Here is a 19,035-nt window from a genome sequence, read left to right on the forward strand (position 1 = left end):
TACACTCTTTACCCTACTCCCTACACTCTTTACCCTATTCCTACACTCTTTACCCCACGCCTACACTCTTTACTCTACTCCCTACACTCTTACCCTACGCCTACACTCTTACCCTACTCCCTACACTCTTACCCTATACCCTTTTCCCTACTCCCTACACTCTTACCCTACTCCCTACACTTTACCCTATGTCCTACACTCTTACTCTACTCCCTACACTCTTTACCCTATACCCTTTTCCCTACTCCCTACACTCTCTACCCTACTCCCTACACTCTTTACCCTATTCCTACACTCTTACCCTATTCCTACACCCTTTACCCTACTCCCTACACTCTTAACCCTACTCCCTACACCCTTTACCCTATTCCTACACTTTACCCTATTCCTACACTCTTTACCCTATTCTCTACACCCTTTACCCTACTCCCTACACCCTTTACCCTACTCTTTACACTCTTTACCCTACTCCTACACTCTTTACCCTATACCCTTTACCCTACTCCCTACACTCTTTACCCTATTCCCTACACCCTTTACCCTATTCCTACACCCTTTACCCTATTCAGACACCCTGTACCCTACTCCCTACACTCTTTACCCTACTCCCTACACTCTTACCCTACTCCCTACACTCTTACCCTACTCCCTACACTCTTACCCTACTCCCTACACTCTTTACCCTACTCCCTACACTCTTTACCCTACTCCCTACACCCTTTACCCTACACTCTTAACCCTACTCCCTACACTCTTAACCCTACTCCCTACACTCTTAACCCTACTCCCTACACCCTTTACCCTACTCCCTACACTTTACCCTATTCCCTACACCCTTTAGCCTACTCCCTACACCCTTTAGCCTACTCCCTACACCCTTTACCCTACTCCCTACACCCTTTACCCTACTCCCTACACTCTTTACCCTACACCCTTTACCCTACTCCCTATACCCTTTACCCTACTCCCTATACCCTTTACCCTACTCCCTATACCCTTTACCCCACTCCTACACCCTTTACTTTACTCCCTACACTCTTTACCCTATACCCTTTACCCTACTCCCTACACTCTTTACCCTACTCCCTACACCTTTACCCTACTCCCTACACTCTTTACCCTACACCCTTTACCCCACTCCCTACACTCTTTACCCTACTCCCTACACTCTTTACCCTACTCCTACACCCTTTACCTTACTCCCTACACCCTTTACCTTACTCCCTACACCCTTTACCCTACTCCCTACACCTTTACCCTACACCCTACACTCTTTACGGTACTCCATACACCCTACACCCTACACCCTACACGCTTTACCCTACTCCATACACCCTATACCCTACTCCCTACACCCTTTACCCTACTCCCTACACTCTTTACCCTACTCCCTACACCCTATACCCTACTCTCTTTACCCTACTCCATACACCCTATACCCTACACTCTTTACCCTACTCCCTACACTCTTTACCCTACTCCCTACACCCTACACTCTTTACCCTACTCCATACACCCTATACCCTACACCCTACACTCTTTTCCCTACTCCATACACCCTTTACCCTACTCCCTACACTCTTTACCCTACACTCTTTACTCTACTCCCTACACCCTTTACCCTACACCCTACACCCTTTAACCTACACTCTACACCCTTAACTCTACACCCGTGTGTAGGATCTTCACGCTGTACAGTAAGCCTTTGCCGCTGGACGTGGCGTGCCGCGTGTGGGATCTGTTTTGCCGAGATGGAGAGGAAGCACTGTTCCGTACGGCGTTGGGAATCCTGCGTCTTTATCAGGACGTCCTGCTGCAGATGGACTTCATCCACAGTGCCCAGTTCCTGTCCCGCCTCCCGCAGAACACCCCGGCACACCTGCTCTTTATCGGCATCGCCAACACTGACATGCTCAGCAACAACGGCCGCTGGAACCAGGTCCGAACTCCGTCAGCCGGAAATGTGCAGTCTGATGTCCGGGAATAAATACCGTACCAATTCTAATCCGGGATTATCGCTCTGTTGCAGGTTTTTTCAGCGCTGATGAAAGATGGACCTAAAGACGCCGATAAAACAGGAAGTCCCGCCTTACGCAGCTAACGAGGCGGTTTTATATGAAGTACGTGATTTTTGGGAACGATCATGTACAGTGTTAACGACTTCAGCCGATCTGTCTAACGCAGAGAAGCATTTCAGTGTGTGTGTGTGTAAGGTATTTGTTTAAAGTTAAGTCATGTGTCTAATGTTTGTGATTGTAAATCTTATACACGCTAACATGTACGTGTACGATTAGCGTCGTGAAGGTCGTCGTGAAGGTCGGAGTTGATCCTAAACCTGATCATGCATTCCCGAGCTAGCCTAGCTAACGCTACTAACATAGTGAGCCATCCAGCCAAGCATTAAGTTCCCGCCTTTTTTTTGATGTCACAAGAAGTTTTTTTTTTACTCTTTATTTTGACGTTTCCAAGCGATGACACGTGTGCAGACGTGCACAGTGTTGCCAAATAACACAATTTGTTTGATAGGTTTTTTAAGAATATTACGTGACTACATTTTAAAGGTAAATTCGCAGATTTTTTGTTCATTATGGAGATTTATTTATTTATTTTAAAGCTGAAATGAAAAGATTTAATGAAACAATAATGAGTTCTCTGAAGGATCATGAAGTTACTGTGTCTTACTGGAGCGTAATGACTTAATGATTACTAACATGGTATTATCTGTGTGTATTTACACACACACACACACACACACACACAGATACACACTACTGTATCCTACAAAGACATACACACACACACACACACTGATATACACACTTGTGCAATCCTTACAAAGACACACAGATACACAATAGTGCAATTGCCACACACACACACACACACACACACACACACACACACACACACAAGTGCAATTCTTACAAAGTACGCACACACGCAAATACACACTAATGTGAGTCCTACAAAATTATTTGCACACACAGATTCACATTAGGGCAATTCCTACACACACACACACACACACACCCCCACACACACACACAGACACAGATATACACTAGTGCAATTCTGAAAAACACACATTAACACACACTAGTGTGAGTCCTACAAAGATTCACACACACACACACACTCACAAATACACACTAGTGCCAAACCCAATAATACTCACACACACTTCTTTCTTTTTTCTGTTCCTGAAGTTCAGTTTCAGAGAGTTCAGGTCTCACGAGTCCCTCACACTTCTAAACTGTTGCAAAACTTTAAAAACCCCTTACATGTTTCTCAGTAATTCCTCTGAGGAACCCTTTAAGTTTCTTTATGGTCGAGAGGGAGGTCCTGGAGGATCAGTTTAAACACTCGAGATTTTACCGCTAACGCAAGTCTGTACGTCTGCACTTTTATTTGTCTGGGAGAAGAATGTAGAACTTTAACATGAATCATCTTCAGTTAGAACCCTTAAGGAACCCTTATTTATCCAGGAAACTCTTGAAGAACCTTTTAATTTAATGGTTAATCTTAATGTAGGTGATGAAACAGTTTTCTTTCTTCAGGATATACAACTTGGACTTGTAACTTCCTGATCGACACTCTGAGGTTCTTCAAGGGTTCTTCAGCTCATATGTTCAGGCTCTTCATAAACATATTTAAATGTGTATATATAAGGTTCTGATTTAAATGGTTTGAAATGGAGTTTCTGGACTTCTAAGAAGGTTCTCATTCTACAGCGGTCCAGTTTTTGATGATCATTGTGCTAATGAGTTCTGTGGAGGTTCCCAGTAGAGACCATTTGGATTGCTGATACATGAGTAAGGGGTTCCTTTCCTTCAGACAGAGTTCTAATCAGAACCTTCTGTAATAGTAGAAGAATAAATTGAAACACTTGTAGACTTTGATGTTCTTGAGTGGCTCATTGGAGTTCTGGACTTCCTGGAAGGGTTCTTTCTAAGGGTTCTGATCAATTTAAACTTGGAGGCTTTCAGGGTTCTTGGCTTTCTGTAACAGTTCCACTGGAAACCTCTCCTATTTAAGGTTCTACTTGGAAATATTTTCGATAAACAATACAGTGTAGAGTTCGTTCCTTAGTCGGGCTACTTTAAGGGTTCTCCTTAGAACCTTCTCTGATGCTGGTTCTATATTTAAGGGCTCACTTGATGGTCCAGTTCCAGGATAATTGTTGCCCCACCCACTTTCAGAAAATGAACCTATTTGATTGACACACCAGGCGACCAATCAAATCCCTTTTCTCAGTCATGTGAGTTTTTTTAGTCACCTTTCATGAACATTGTTTTTTTTTCTGAAATCTGAAACTGTAAGAATTATTATTTGCTAGCTTTTTATTTTCAGCTTCTCCAGGTGTAGCATCAGTCTGCTTACTCAGCACTTTATTTTATTAAGAATTTTATTGGCCAATAGCAGACCGGCTTGAGGATAATAATAAGACGCATGTGTGGTCTTTCTGGCATCTCATATCATTGAGTTTTTACCATAAGAATGAAGCTGAAGCAAAAGTTTCTACCCCCCCTCCATCCTGTAGCTGCTGTTTGCTGGAGCTCCAGAGCCAAACATCTCACTTCCTGTTTCAGAGTTTGTTACGTGTCTTTCACGGCCTGATTGAGGTTTTATATAAAATTGTTTGACCCCCGTGGCCTTCTGGAGTCCTGTAACACGCTAAACAGTTCACACTGAGACGCCTCACCACCATCACCATCCTCTTTTTCATCTTTACAACATTTACAGTCGACTGACGACTGACGGAACTCACCTGCTTTTCATCACTTGTTAAATTCCACTTGGTTCTTGTACAGGTTTTTTACATGCTGTCAGTGTTGTATAGAAAATGTGAAATATAAATTAACATTCCAACACGACGTCTGTGCCTTTTCTCGTTTTTTTTTTTTTTTTAGATTTATAGAGAAAGAAATTGTAAATAAATAAATGTTTTATTGTAATTACAATAAAAAAACCCACAGGTAATTAGTTTAGTCATGTGATCCAGTTAACTAAAGCTCCACCCCCAGGACCCAGAAAGTCGTTAAACGACGCAATCAGAACGAGTGAATTTGTTGAACATCAGCTCATTAGAATGAACTAATTTAATATAATGATCCAAATGAATGGTTTAAAATTAATTCACCCAAATTAACTCTGATGCATCACAATCATACGATCAACAATATCGACTTGATATCGAACCATTAATCTGAACACTTTCTGTAGTTACCGCAAAAACCAAGCTCCAGTCACGAACATGAAAAAAGGAGGAAACGACGGACCCCAGCTAAAATCCCATCACACGTTCGAGAAATTCATAGCTTTAGATTGGAGCAGAGCTCCACCTAGTGGGCGGAGTAATAGGTCACATTTGGTTGAAAGACAAAAAGTTTGTCATTTTCAAGCAACTGGCAAGAGAACAAAGGTGAGGTGACGTACTTTACCAAATTAACAAAGACGTAACGATGCCTACGTTTCATATAAACCAAATTCTAAGCCCCGCCCACTGCAATACACAGGAAGTTAAATCTTTGAATCCATTTCAGTATTGCAGTGAATTTATTTCAATAAAAAGCTGAATGTACAAGCGGAAAACAAATCCAATGCAAATAAATTTCATACAAAAAAAGGTCATTTAAACCCAACCTGTAGCAGTGTTTTTGCTAAACTGGAGTCTATCGATTTTTTTTTTCTCTGTTAGTAACAGTTGCCTCGTAGTTTGTTGAACGTGGATTTCATTTCTGAACTTTATTTAAATGTTTATTATTGTGTGTAACCAGAGACGGGCAGCAGGGGGCGATACGCTGATACGTGATAAATTGTGGTGTCTAACACTGAAGGTGCTTTACAGTATTGAAGCTGACAAAAGTTTTGGCACCCTTTTCTGTTATCAGTATTACATTATCAAGTATCCTGATTTGATATTTGGGTCGTATTGACCTGCTCCATCATGGTGAGTGTTATTCCTTCTCAGCCTTGTCCTTTTTCTTCTCTTTCTTTTTCTCCTTCTTCTTCATCTTCTTCTCTTTCTTCTTTTTCTTCTTGGCTTTCTTACTCGACTGTGCGTCATCGTCTTTCGTGTCCTGGACTCTGGATTGGTCCTCGTCCCTGTGAGGGCTCATGTGTTCTCTGGGTCTTTTCCTCTCGCTGATTCGCTCGTCTTGGTCTCGGCGCTCGGTGGCCTTCTGATCTCGCTGCCTTTTATCGTCTTTAAGATGCTGATCCTGTGACACAAACATCCAAGAACTAGATTAGACACCAGTATCAGATATATGCAGTGAAATGAGTAAAGATATAATAACTGGATTGGACACTGATATCAGAGCTAGATTAGACATCAGTATCAGATTTATAATAAGAAGATACGAGACCTAAATTAGACACCACTATCAGGATCTCCAATAATGCAGTAAAGGTATGAGACCTAGATTAGACACCAGGATTAGAGCTATAATAATTTGGCAAGGATCCGTTCTGAGAGCTAGATTAGACATTAGTTTCAGAGCTATAATAATGCTATATAAATATGATTACTGTAGATTAGACATCAATACCAGGTATAATAACACAGTAAAGGTATAAGAACTAAATTCAGAGGTACAGTAAGTCAAAGATATTGGAATTAGATTAGACACCAGTGTCAAATATATGAGTGCTGGAAACTGGATTAGGCACTAGATTAGACATCAGTATCAGATTTATAATACAGCAGTGAAGATGAGACCTAGATTGGACACTATTAGGATCTCTAATAATGCAATAAAGATACAAGAACTAGATTAGACATATCTGAGCTATAATAGTGTGGTAATGATGTTTTAAAAGCTAGATTAGATATTGTTTCAAATCTATAATAATAATAATATTTGCTATATAAATATAAGAGCTACTGTGGATTAAACATCGATATCGGGTATAATAATGCAGTAAAGGCATGACAACTAAATTAGACACCAATATCAGAGACATAATAATGCAGTAAAGATGTAAGAATTAGATTAGACACCACTATTAGGATCTCTAATAATGAAATAAAGATGTAAGAATTAGATTAGACACCACTATTAGGATCTCTAATAATGAAATAAAGATCTAAGAATTAGATTAGACACCAGTATCCGAGCGGTATTGGTGGTGTTGGTGTTTAGTGTGTAAACCGGGGGGGTGGTTGTGTGCTTGTGTCCCTCAGCGCTCCTCAGGTCTCCGAAAAACTCCTCGCAGCGCTGACAGAAGAATCCAATCACAGGGATCAAATCACCCGAACCTGCAGGAACAGAATGAATATTAGCACACGAGCGGCAGTGTTTAAAGTGCTGTACTGTGAGGGTTCTGTGTAGAACCTTCATGCTTAAGCAGGCCCTCCAGCTCCTTCACCAGGTACTCCTTCCTCTTCTTCTGGATCTGTTTCTCTCTCTGCTCCTTCTCTTTCTCCTCACTCTTCTAAAGACACAAAGCGCAGCGTGAGCATCCGCTATTTATTTATTTGACGTGAGTTATTATTGACTCCGTTACCTTGTCTCTGTGGGAAAGGCTGCTTTCGGATCGGACACCCTGCCTTTCATCAGACTCCTGCACTGCACACAGTACAAAAAAAAACATCATCATATATATTAGAGGTGCAACAACTAATCAGTAGAACCGGTAATGAAATCCACGTCAGCGAATGGAGTTCTGGATTCGTTGTGCTGCTCAGGTTACGGTTTAGCGTGACGGTAAGATACACAGCCGCGGTGAAAGGGCGAAGAGTTCAGAGTCAAGCAGCAGCAGGAAAAAGAAAACACACTGGAGTCACGTGTGAAGGTGGAACATCAGCACGTGAGTAAAAACTCTATAGTCCTCATCACGTGTAAAAGTGTAGTTTAATGGTGTTATTGTGTAAACTGTTTGTTTGTAACTTCAGGAAAGTCGCACTGGATCTGCTCTGTCGTCACGTGAGCGTCAGGTCACGTGAGCGTCAGGTCACTCACGACATCGTGATGATTTAATTAAACTGCTGTGAACAAACACTATATCTAAACACAGCAAATGTTTTCAGTGAATGTTTATGTATTTTTACACCAATTAATTTATTAATTTATTATAATTTAAGTCTGTTACTTTGCTGCGTTTTTCCGTTTCACGCTCTTTTCACAGCATTCGTCTACTACAGCAGTTCACTTTGTTTTTAAACGTGATTTACTGCGACTTCACTACGTTCACACGCCTGTTTTCAGTGTTTGTTTATTTAATTTATGCAAATATCATTTAAATATTATACAAGAATAAATTAAGTGTATATTCTAGATTCTCGTCTTCACAACTAAACAAAATGTCTTATTTTAAACACGATTGTAAACTTGCCATCTGCAATTATCATCAATAAATCAATAACATGTTGATTTACACAAATTGCTTCACCTTTTATACTGAAATGTTTTTTATAGAAAGAAAAAAGCAGCATGAGCAGAAATCCACCTTCACTCGTCACCGAGCAGCACCACGAGCTTCACAACGTCTCATTCAGAGAGAAACGTTTAAGTCCACTTTTATATATAAATACTCTGATTTAGGGTTTTATAGTGTTATAATAAACAAAACAGCTCATTCATTTATTTTAAAAAATCTAATTAATCGAGGAGAAAACGTCTGATTAATCATTTATTAAATCAATAGCTGCAGCCCAAATATACACAGTGCCCTAATCACACTCATACTGCTGTCTGATCTCACATTTACTCCTTTACTGACATTGGTGTCTAATCTAGTTATAGGTCTGATATAGTTGTCTAATCTAGTCTTTAAATCTTTACTGAATTATTAAAGCTTTGATAGTGGTGTCCAATCTAGTTTTCATAACTTTACTGCATTATTATATTTCTGGTACTTATGTCTAATCTAGTTATAAGTCTGATATAGGTGTCTAATCTAGTCCTTAAATTTTTACTGAATTATGAAAGCTCTGATAGTGGTGTCTAATCTACAGTACCTCACAAGTAGGTGCACCCCCTCACTTTTCAACAACTATATTAGTGTCTTCTCAAGGGACAATACTATCATAAAACTTGGACATATCCTTCTCTCGGGTCTTAACAGTATGTCTGATCTTGGTAATTTAGAAGAAGCTTGATACTGAGGTCTGATCTAGCTCTGATACCTTTATGGTGTTTTAGCGTTGTCTCCAGCGTCGCTCTGAGAGACGTGTTCGAGATCGCACCTCTTTGCTCCTCCTGCTTTTGCTTCAGTCTGGTCACCAAGTTGCTGATGTCAGCTGGACTCAGGTTCAGCCTGATGTTGTTCAGCAGGTTCTTTAACCTCTCGCAGTTCTCTGCCGACATGTCCAGATTCGTGGGTCGCGTGGAGGTCGCGGCTTGGCCTTTGTGCTCCTGAAGGACGGGTGGTTTGGAGAGACAGGGAGACGAGGTGGGATTTTCGGCAGGTCTGGTTTGGGCGAGAGGGACAGTGACGGCTTGGGGTTTTTTCCTCCCTTCTTCATCTCCGTAGAGAAACTCCTCCTCATCCTCGATGCTGGAGAAGACGGGTTTATTCTGAAACGCTTCGTTTTTTTGCCCCGGATCATTCCAGGATGAGATCCAAGATAAGGCTCTGTCGGCTCCGCCCACTCGCTCGTGAGGAAGCACGGAGTGAGCAGCTCGGGCGGCTTCAGGGGACTCCGTCTGAGGTTCAGAAAGGTTCTGTGAAGTTCTTCTAATGTCATCCTGAGCCTGATTATTATACATTATTCATTCATTAATAATTAGAATTATACAAATGTTACTACAGTAAAAGATTTAATTCTACACCCAATAAAAACATACAGCCAATCATTTGTGCTGCATTATTTCTTTATTTTTACGTTTAAATCTATTTTAATACTCTCACTTTATTTACTGAAGGTGTAAATCTAGTGCTCCAGAAACAGAAAGCAGGTTTGAGCTCTGAGCTACTCAGCGCAGTGTGCTAGCAGAGCTGGAGATCCACCATACAGTGTAGCGATATCATCAGTATCATGATACGTCAGAACACGATATCATACATAAACCTCATCACGATATTATAACATTTTACTTCACTCAGACGGTAAAAGTGTTTCAGAATAAAACTAATCGGTCTGATCTAATAGTATATAATGCTAATGTCTGATCTAGCTCTGATATCTATATTATATTCCATCTAATGCTGTCTGATCTAGCTCTGAGATCTATCAAATCTGATGCTGTCTATATATAGATATATTAAGTCTGATGTTGTCTAATCTAGCTCTAATATCTATATTATATTAAGTCCAATGCTGTCTGATCTAGCTGACATCTATATTAGGTCTGATGCTGTCTGATCTAGCTATTAAATCTATATTTTATTATGTTTGATGCTATCTGATCCAGCTCTGAAATCTATATAAAAAGTCTGATGCTGCCTGATCTAGGTCTGATATTTGTATTTTATGAATGTTAGAAGAGCTTATACCTGGTTGATCATGATGGTGTTCTTCACCACACTGAGCTCTCTGCTCTGTAGAACTTGTTTCAGGTTCTGGAAGAGGTCTGAGACTGTCCCTCTGACTGATGCAGGAGCTTCTTCTTGAGATCCTTTTGGGAGCCGAGGTTGGCTTTCACTCCTGGTAAAGCTCCGTCCCCTGCTGCGGCTGCGATGGCGAGGCTGGCTCTTTGCTCTGTTGCAGCTTTTCCCTCGACTCCTGCTTCTGCTCTGACCTCGACTCCTCCCTCTACTGCGAGCTTGGCTCTTCCCTCGGCTCTTCCCTCGGCTCCTCCCTCGGCTTCTCTCTTGACTCTTCCCTCGGCTCCTCCCACGGCTTCTCTCTCGACTCTTCCCTCGGCTCCTCCCACGGCTCCTCCCACGGCTCTTTCCTCGGCTCTTCCCACGGCTCCTCCCACGGCTCTTTCCTCGGCTCTTCCCTCTACTCCGGCTTCGGCCCCTTGAGTGCTTCTCTGAACTGCGTCTTTCAGCTTCAGGGTCTGCGCTCGGACGTCTCGTGCTCTTGTCTCCTGATTCGCTGGAAATATCAAGGCGATCTTTTGCTTCCAGGATGCGCAGAAATTCTTCAGCTTTCTTCCTGTAAGGAGAAAAATACTGTCAGTCTCAGTGAAGGAGGTGTGGTCTTATATCTAACTCTGGTACCTATATTAAGTCTGATTATGTCTGATCTAGCTCTAATTTCCATATTAAGTCTAGTAATGTCTGATCTAGCACTGAAATCTATATTATATTAAGTCTGATGATGTATGATCTATATCTGATAGCTATATTTAAGCTGATTGTCTGATCTAGCGCTATCTATATTAAGTCTGATACTGTCTGATCTAGCTCTATCTATATTGTGTGATACTGTCTGATCTAGCTCTGATATATATATATATATATATATATATATATATATATATATATATATATATATATATATATATTAAGGAGGAGGAGAAAATACTATCAGTCTCAGTGAGATACTCTGTACCAGTCAAGTACAGGCGTGGTCTGTGTATCAGTTTCAGTTAAGGGGGCATGGCCTCAGTCTTAGTTAAGGGGGCGTGGTGATCTTCGATAACTCCCAGGGGAGTGGTTAATGTGCTGGGTTACTGATCGGAAGGTCCGGGGTTCAAGCCCCGGTATCGCCAAGCTGCTGCTCTTGAGCAAGGCCCTCTTCCAGGTCGTCGTCGTCTTTCGGCTGCTCCCATTAGGGGTCGCCACAGCGGATCTTAATTCTTCTACTGATATACTTAATGTCTCTCCTCTGCACATGTCCAAACCATCTTAATCTCACCTCCCTCACCTTGTCTCCAAAATGTCCTACATGCGCTGTCCCTCTAATAAACTCATTTCTAATCCTGTCCATCGTCGTCACTCCCAACGAACATCTCAACATCTTCAGCTCTGCTACCTCCAGCTCCACCTCCTGTCTTTCACTCAATGCCACTGTCTCTAATACATACAACATCTCAGGTCTCACCACAGTCCTATAAACTTTCCCTTTCACTCTCACAGATACTCTTCTATCACAAATCACTCCTGCTATCCTGGAATAGTCTTCCTGACGGTGTTCGGGGGTTCAGACACACTCTCCCAGTTTAAGTGTAGATTAAAAACATATCTTTTTAGCAAAGCCTACACATAACATACGTCTCACATCATAACCTTGTGCTCCAGAACATCTGATCACATGCACATTATCAACTTGTGCTGTTAATATCATGAACAGCAGCTACGCTAATTCCTCTCCACTGCTTCTCTTTCTCTCCCCATCCCGAGACACCCTGAGGTTTGGCCAGCTCCAGTCACCTCCCACCTCGTGATGATTACGGACCTTTGAAGAAGTAGATGCCGAACTCACAAACATCCCGAACCATCTAGAGACATACCAGTGCCATTTGGATCCCGCTACATGTGTGGAGTTTTGACATTGGACCTCCTGGAGTGTTTAAAGGCTCTGGCATGGAGAAGCTGATGCTGGATCTGTGGTGATCACAAATGCTGAGCTCATAAAACTCGGAGCTACTAACCATATAGACTGTTTAAGACTGCAGAAAGAACATTACTTATAATCTTATACTCCAGTGCTCATGTTAGTTCTCACTGTCTAGTGTTCTTCATTGTTGAAAGATTTATGATCAAACTCTTGATGTCACCCAGATGAGGATGGGTTCCCTTTTTGAGTCTGGTTCCTCTCAAGGTTTCTTCCTCATAACATCTAAGGGAGTTTTTCCTTGCCACAGTCGCCACGGCTTGCTCATCAGGGACAAATTCACACCATTCACCATCACTGTTGATTTGTGTAAAGCTGCTTTGAGACAATGTCTGTTGTGAAAAGTGCTATACAAATAAACTTGACTTGACTATCACTCTTCTCCCCCCACTCCACCCTGCCTGCACTCTTTTCTTCACTTCTCTAACACACTCTCCATTACTTTACACTGTTGAGCCCAGGTACCTGAACTTCACCACCTTCTCCACCTCTTCTCCCTGCAACCGCACCCCTCCACTGCCCCCCCCTCTCATTCACGCACATGTACTCTGTCTTACTCCTACTGACTTTCATTCCCCTTCTCTCCAGCGTGTACCTCCACCTCTCCAGGCTCTTTTCCACCTGCTCCCTACTCTCACCACTAATCACAATATCATCCACAAACATCATAGTCCATGGAGACCTCCTGTCTGTCCATGCAGGCCTCGTGTCTGACCTCGTCCTTCAACGTGTCCATCACCACTGCAAACAGGAAAGGGCTCAGAGCCGATCCTTGATGCAGTCCAACCTTCACCTTGAACCAGTCTGTCGTTCCGACTCTTCACTGCTGTCACACTGTCCTTATACATGTCATCCTCCAACATGACAATGACCCGAAGCACACAGTCAGGATAACCAAGGAGTGGCTCTGTAAGAAGCATATCAAGGTTCGGGCGTTGCCTAGCCAGTCTCCAGACCTAAACCCAATAGAGAATCCTTGGAGGGAGCTCAAACTCCGTGTTTCTCAGCGACAGGCCAGAAACCTGACTGATCTAGAGAAGATCTGTGTGGAGGAGTGGGCCAAAATCCCTCCTGCAGTGTGTGCAAACCTGGTGAAAAACTACAGGAAACGTTTGACCTCTGTAATTGCAAACAAAGGCTACTGTACCAAATATTAACATTGACTTTCTCAGGTGTTCAAATACTTATTTGCAGCTGTATCATACAAATAAATAGTTAAAAAATCATACATTGTGATTTCTGGATTTTTTTTTTAGATTATGTCTCTCACAGTGGACATGCACCTACGATGATAATTTCAGACCCTCCATGATTTCTAAGTGGGAGAACTTGCAAAATAGCAGGGTGTTCAAATACTTATTTTCCTCACTGTACATGTCCTGCTAAACAATCTGGTTATAAACTCCACTGCATCTCTCCTAAACATCTCCATGCTTCTACAGGTATGTCATCTGGTCCAACCGACTTTCCACTCTTCATCCTTTTAATCACTGCTCTCACTTCCTCCTTACTAATCCTATCTACATCCTGCTTCACCAACTCCACATCATCCAACCTTCTCTCTCTCTCATTTTCCTGGTTCATCAGCTGCTCAAAATACTCCCTCCATCTTCTCAACACACTCTCCTCACTAGTCAACACATTTCCATCTCCATCCTTTATTGCTCTAACTTGCAGCACATTCTTCCCAGCTCGGTTCCTCTGCCTGGCCAATCGCTACAAATCCTTTTCTCCTTCCTTACTGTCCAACTTCTCCTACAGCTCCTCATCTGCCTTTTCCTTGTCTTTCACCACATCCCTCTTTACCTGCTGCTGCATCTCCTTGTTCTCCTGCCTACTTTTCTCATCACTCTGTCGATCCCAATTCTGTTTCTCCAACCTCTCACTAGACTCTTCCTCCTTCAGTTTCCACCATCTTGTTCTTCTTTCAGTCCTCACTCTCCTCCTCTTCTTCTTCACCTCCAAAACCATCCTACAGACCATCATCCGATGCTGTCTAGCTACACTGTCCCCCACCAACACCTTACAGTCTCCAATCTCCTTCAGGTTGCATCTCATACATAGAACATAATCCACCTGTGTGCACCTTCCTCCACTCTTATACGTCACCCTGTGATCCTCCTTCTTCTCAAAATTTAAGACGTGCTGGACAAGTGATGAATGTGTCCTGAAACTTGGTAAGTTTTGAACAGTTTACTTTATGCTTTACTGCTGGAGATAACAAAAGACATTTTGGCATTTAAAAAAAAAAAAACAGTGAGCAATTGTTTTTCATGCAGGAGTGGGCAAAATGATTTTACCTAACCATCTTGGCATTAAAAAATCCTTATTGGTTTTGTATTCTACAGGTCTTGACTAGATTAAAAGCCACCTGAAACTACAAATGGAAGTGCATAAAAGTGAGACCTCACATTCCTCAGAAGATGATGACTTTTTTTCAGCGATGAAAAAAAAGTTCCACTCTCGAGATGACACCAGCCTGCTAGAGACCTACCTCAACTGTCCCTCTGACACTTGGGAGATACTAAAGTCTTTCTCTGCACTCTGTCACTTGTCATTGAGGTTTAACACTCCGCTTCCAGCCTCAGCTGCCTGTGAGTGAATGTTCAGTACTGCAGCACTGATTCTTACACCAAAAAGAGCATGTATGGATTCCAAGAACTTTGAAAATCAACTGCTTCTCAAGCTAAACAGAGACTTTTGTTAATAAGGTTATGGCTTAATGCCAAGTTTATAAAACTTGAGGCTAAGACGAAGGCTCTGATTGATTGTTGTTTATGCCTTGCCTTAAAATTCCTTGCCTCAGTTTTTGGAGTGGATAAAGTTTTTCCCCTACAGTTTTGTTTGTTTATATAAGGGATGCTGCCACATGGTGCTATTTTGTTTTAATAATATGTTCGTAATATTCCTCATTTCCATAATATATAACTGTTATCTGAAATCTGATTCAGTCAGAGTTCTATAGTTTCTCTATGCTGTAAAACTGCTATAGAGGTAGTATAAAGTATAAATTAATCATTTTTCTTCTCAAAATGTTCCTGTTTCAATGTCAATAAAATGCACAGGTTAACTCACCGTAATTTTGTCATTTGTAAAACATCACAATAATTTTTAAGGACAGAGCTGGAATCTTCCTACCGTTTGGGATATGGCCTTGGTGATACACTTGGTATACATTATATTTCCAAAAGTATTGGGTCACCTGACCTTTCCTGCTATATGTGGTTGTTTTCTGATCTCATCCCTACTGAACACCTTTGGGATGAATGTGAACGCTGACTCCACCCTACCTCACCTACATCAGTGCCTGCCTTTCATAACACCCTTGTGTCTGATGAACACAAATATCCATCAGCATATATATATATATATATATATGTGTGTGTGTGTGTGTGTGTGTGCATGAGAGTGTGAGTGCATGAAAGTGTGAGTGAGTGAGTGAGTGTGAGTGTGTGTGAGTGTGAGTGCATGAAAGTGTGAGTGAGTGAGTAAGTGAGTGTGAGTGCGTGAGTCACTACTTCAACTTTTACTGAAGTCTTTTAAAAAATGAGTATCTGTACTTCTACCTGAGTAAAGGATGTGTGTACTTTTGCCACCTCTGGTGTGTGCATGAGAGTGTGAGTGCATGAGAGTGTGAGTGAGTGAGTGAGTGTGAGTGCATGAGAGTGTGAGTAAGTGTGTGTGTGAGTGAGTGAGTGTGAGTGCGTGTGTGAGTGAGTGAGTGAGTGAGTGAGTGAGTGCGTGCGTGTGTGTGTGTGTGTGTGTGTGTGAGTGCATGAGAGTGTGAGTGAGTGTGTGAGTGAGTGCATGAGAGTGTGTGTGAGCGAGTGAGTGTGAGTGCATGAGAGTGTGAGTAAGTGTGTGTGTGTGTGTGTGTGTGTGTGTGAGTGAGTGAGTGTGAGTGCGTGTGTGAGTGTGAGTGCATGAGAGTGTGAGTAAGTGTGTGTGTGTGTGAGTGAGTGAGGAGTGAGTGAGTAAATGTGAGTGCGTGTGTGTGTGAGTGCATGAGAGTGTGTGAGTGTGAGTGCGTGTGTGAGTGAATGAGAGTGTGAGTGAGTGTGAGTGAGTGAGTGAGTGTGAGTGCGTGTGTGTGTGTGTGAGTGCATGAGAGTGAGTGTGAGTGCATGAGAGTGTGTGAGCGAGTGAGTGTGAGTGAGGAGTGAGTGAGTGTGTGTGTGTGTGTGTGTGAGTGCATGAGAGTGTGAGTGCATGAAAGTGTGAGTGAGTGAGTGAGTGTGAGTGCATGAGAGTGTGAGTGAGTGTGAGTGAGTGAGTGAGTGAGTGTGTGTGTGTGTGAGTGCATGAGAGTGAGTGTGAGTGCGTGTGTGTGAGTGCATGAGAGTGTGAGTGCATGAAAGTGAGTGAGTGAGTGAGTGTGAGTGCATGAGTGTGAGTGAGTGTGAGTGAGTGAGTGAGTGTGAGTGCGTGTGTGTGAGTGCATGAGAGTGTGAGTGCATGAAAGTGTGAGTGAGTGAGTAAGTGAGTGTGAGTGCGTGAGTGCATGAGAGTGTGAGTGTGAGTGAGTGAGTGCGTGTGTGTGTGTGTGTGTGAGTGCATGAGAGTGTGAGTGAGTGTGAGTGCGTGTGTGTGTGTGTGAGTGCATGAGTGTGAGTGAGTGTGAGTGGTGTGTGTGTGTGAGTGCATGAGAGTGTGAGTGCGTGTGAGTGAGTGAGTGGAGTGAGTGAGTGTGAGGAGTGAGTGAGTGTGAGGCGTGTGTGTGTGTGTGAGTGCATGAGAGTGTGAGTGAGTGTGAGTGCGTGAGTGCATGAGTGTGAGTGTGAGTGAGTGAGTGAGTGTGTGTGTGTGAGTGCATGAGAGTGTGAGTGAGTGAGTGAGTGTGTGAGTGCATGAGAGTGTGAGGAGTGAGTGCGTGTGTGTGTGTGTGAGTGCATGAGAGTGTGAGTGAGTGAGTGAGTGTGTGTGTGTGTGTGTGTGTGTGAGTGCATGAGAGTGTGAGTGAGTGTGAGTGAGTGCGTGTGTGTGTGTGAGTGCATGAGAGTGTGAGTGAGTGAGTGTGAGTGCGTGTGTGTGTGTGTGTGTGTGTGAGTGCATGAGAGTGTGAGTGAGTGTGTGTGTGTGTGGAGTGCATGAGAGTGTGAGTGAGTGAGTGAGTGTGAGTGTGTGTGTGTGTGTGTGAGTGCATGAGAGTGTGAGTGCATGAGAGTGTGAGTGAGTGTGGTGAGTGAGTGAGTGTGAGTGAGTGAGTGTGAGTGAGTGTGAGTGCGTGTGTGTGTGTGAGTGCATGAGAGTGTGAGTGAGTGTGAGTGCGTGAGTGCATGAGAGTGTGAGTGAGTGTGAGTGAGTGAGTGAGTGTGAGTGCGTGTGTGTGAGTGCATGAGAGTGTGAGTGAGTGTGAGTGAGTGTGAGTGAGTGAGTGAGTGAGTGTGAGTGAGTGCGTGTGTGTGTGAGTGCATGAGAGTGTGAGTGAGTGTGAGTGCATGAGAGTGTGAGTGAGTGTGAGTGCATGAGAGTGTGAGTGAGTGTGAGTGAGTGAGTGAGTGTGAGTGCGTGTGTGTGAGTGCATGAGAGTGTGAGTGAGTGTGAGTGAGTTTAAATGATACTCACTTCACCTCCAGATTCTGCAGTTCGTCCTCCTGAAGTGTCCATCCTGCAGGAAACTGATTTGGAGGAGCTACTGTCTGTTACACACACACACACACACACACACACACAGTGTTCAGGGCTTTGCAATATTTCACAACAGTATCACGGGTTTCGGTAATATCGTGTGTGTGTGTGTTTATGAGCTTTACCTGATAATGAGTCTCGGAGCTGAAGTTCTGGTATACTGGAGGAGGAACTGGTCTGGGGTAAGACACAAGGTTCGGGAAGTTCGGGCTGTTAAATGGGCCTGGAAAAGGAGGCGCGGTTCCGGGTGGAGGTCCATACCGTGGATGAGGCACAGGAGCCCGGTGATAACTTGGGTTCGTTTCGCGGTGCATTTCTACTGGTTTTAGTTTGACGAAGCATTAATAATGAATTTTGAATACACTTTTGAGTTATATTTCACACCTGTAACACATTTCCTGATTATTATAAACTATTAAACCTGAAGTATAAAAATAAATTTAATCACAACAGCAGATATTTAGATTCGACCTGCACAGGACTGACTCGCAGTCACACCCGAATCTGATCTCGTGTGATGCTGCACCCCAAGGACCCTTCTGTTTTTGAAGCTATCATATTCGCCTGATTAAAATAAATCACCCCAGAACCTTTTCCTCCCTTTTTTACTGAGAAAAGAATCACAAAATCTCCATAGTAAAGTTTAAAAGCTTCTATTATCATTTCAACCATAAATATCTGATACAGTACACAGTGAAGTGAGACAACGTTTCTTCAGAACCCTGGCGCTACAAAAACAACACAAAAACAACACAGAGCTTTTAAAAAAATTTATTTTATTTCTGTTCAAATGAACTAAATGACTCAAAGAACCGAGTCACTAAAATTAATCGATCTTCCAATCACTTATTTAAACGCGATTTAAAAAAACAGGCATATATATCAGCTACCTAAAAAAAAATGGCCGTCGCCTCGGGAGGGATGCAGGATGTCTACAGAGTGCACACATTTTTACA

The 19,035-nt window shown here is 42.6% G+C and overlaps 2 protein-coding genes and 1 long non-coding RNA gene across 8 annotated transcripts in view; 2 read left to right on the forward strand and 1 right to left on the reverse strand.

Moving 5' to 3' along the window:
- tbc1d12a (TBC1 domain family, member 12a) overlaps positions 1-4,874 on the forward strand; it is a 21,205-nt gene extending 16,331 nt beyond the window's left edge. The window contains exons 13-14 of the mRNA XM_046856167.1: positions 1,681-1,939; positions 2,030-4,874. Coding sequence (XP_046712123.1) covers positions 1,681-1,939; positions 2,030-2,101 — 331 coding nt within the window. The 3' untranslated portion in view covers positions 2,102-4,874. The remainder of the gene's footprint in view (positions 1-1,680; positions 1,940-2,029) is intronic.
- A 663-nt stretch (positions 4,875-5,537) lies between these two features.
- On the reverse strand, positions 5,538-18,606 carry si:ch211-195b21.5 (zinc finger protein 318). 6 transcript variants are annotated; one of them, XM_046856171.1, is made up of 8 exons: positions 18,205-18,606; positions 18,017-18,090; positions 10,441-11,047; positions 9,131-9,650; positions 7,510-7,571; positions 7,338-7,437; positions 7,110-7,261; positions 5,538-6,221 (listed from the first exon to the last, which is right to left on the reverse strand). In XM_046856171.1, the coding sequence occupies exons 1-8, from the start codon at positions 18,391-18,393 to the stop codon at positions 5,958-5,960; spliced, it is 1,968 nt and encodes a 655-aa protein (XP_046712127.1). In that variant the 5' UTR covers positions 18,394-18,606; the 3' UTR covers positions 5,538-5,957. The 6 variants fall into 6 exon arrangements, with proteins under 6 accessions (XP_046712127.1, XP_046712125.1, XP_046712124.1 ...); XM_046856169.1 differs by having other exon boundaries at positions 9,131-9,668; XM_046856168.1 differs by having other exon boundaries at positions 9,131-9,698.
- On the forward strand, positions 14,495-15,526 carry LOC124390313. Its single transcript, XR_006926718.1, has 2 exons — positions 14,495-14,628; positions 14,800-15,526. It is a non-coding gene; the product is annotated as an uncharacterized LOC124390313 (long non-coding RNA).
- Positions 18,607-19,035: the final 429 nt, after the last annotated feature.

Source organism: Silurus meridionalis, chromosome 8 (genome assembly GCF_014805685.1).
Source record: "Silurus meridionalis isolate SWU-2019-XX chromosome 8, ASM1480568v1, whole genome shotgun sequence".
NCBI lineage: Eukaryota > Metazoa > Chordata > Actinopteri > Siluriformes > Siluridae > Silurus > Silurus meridionalis.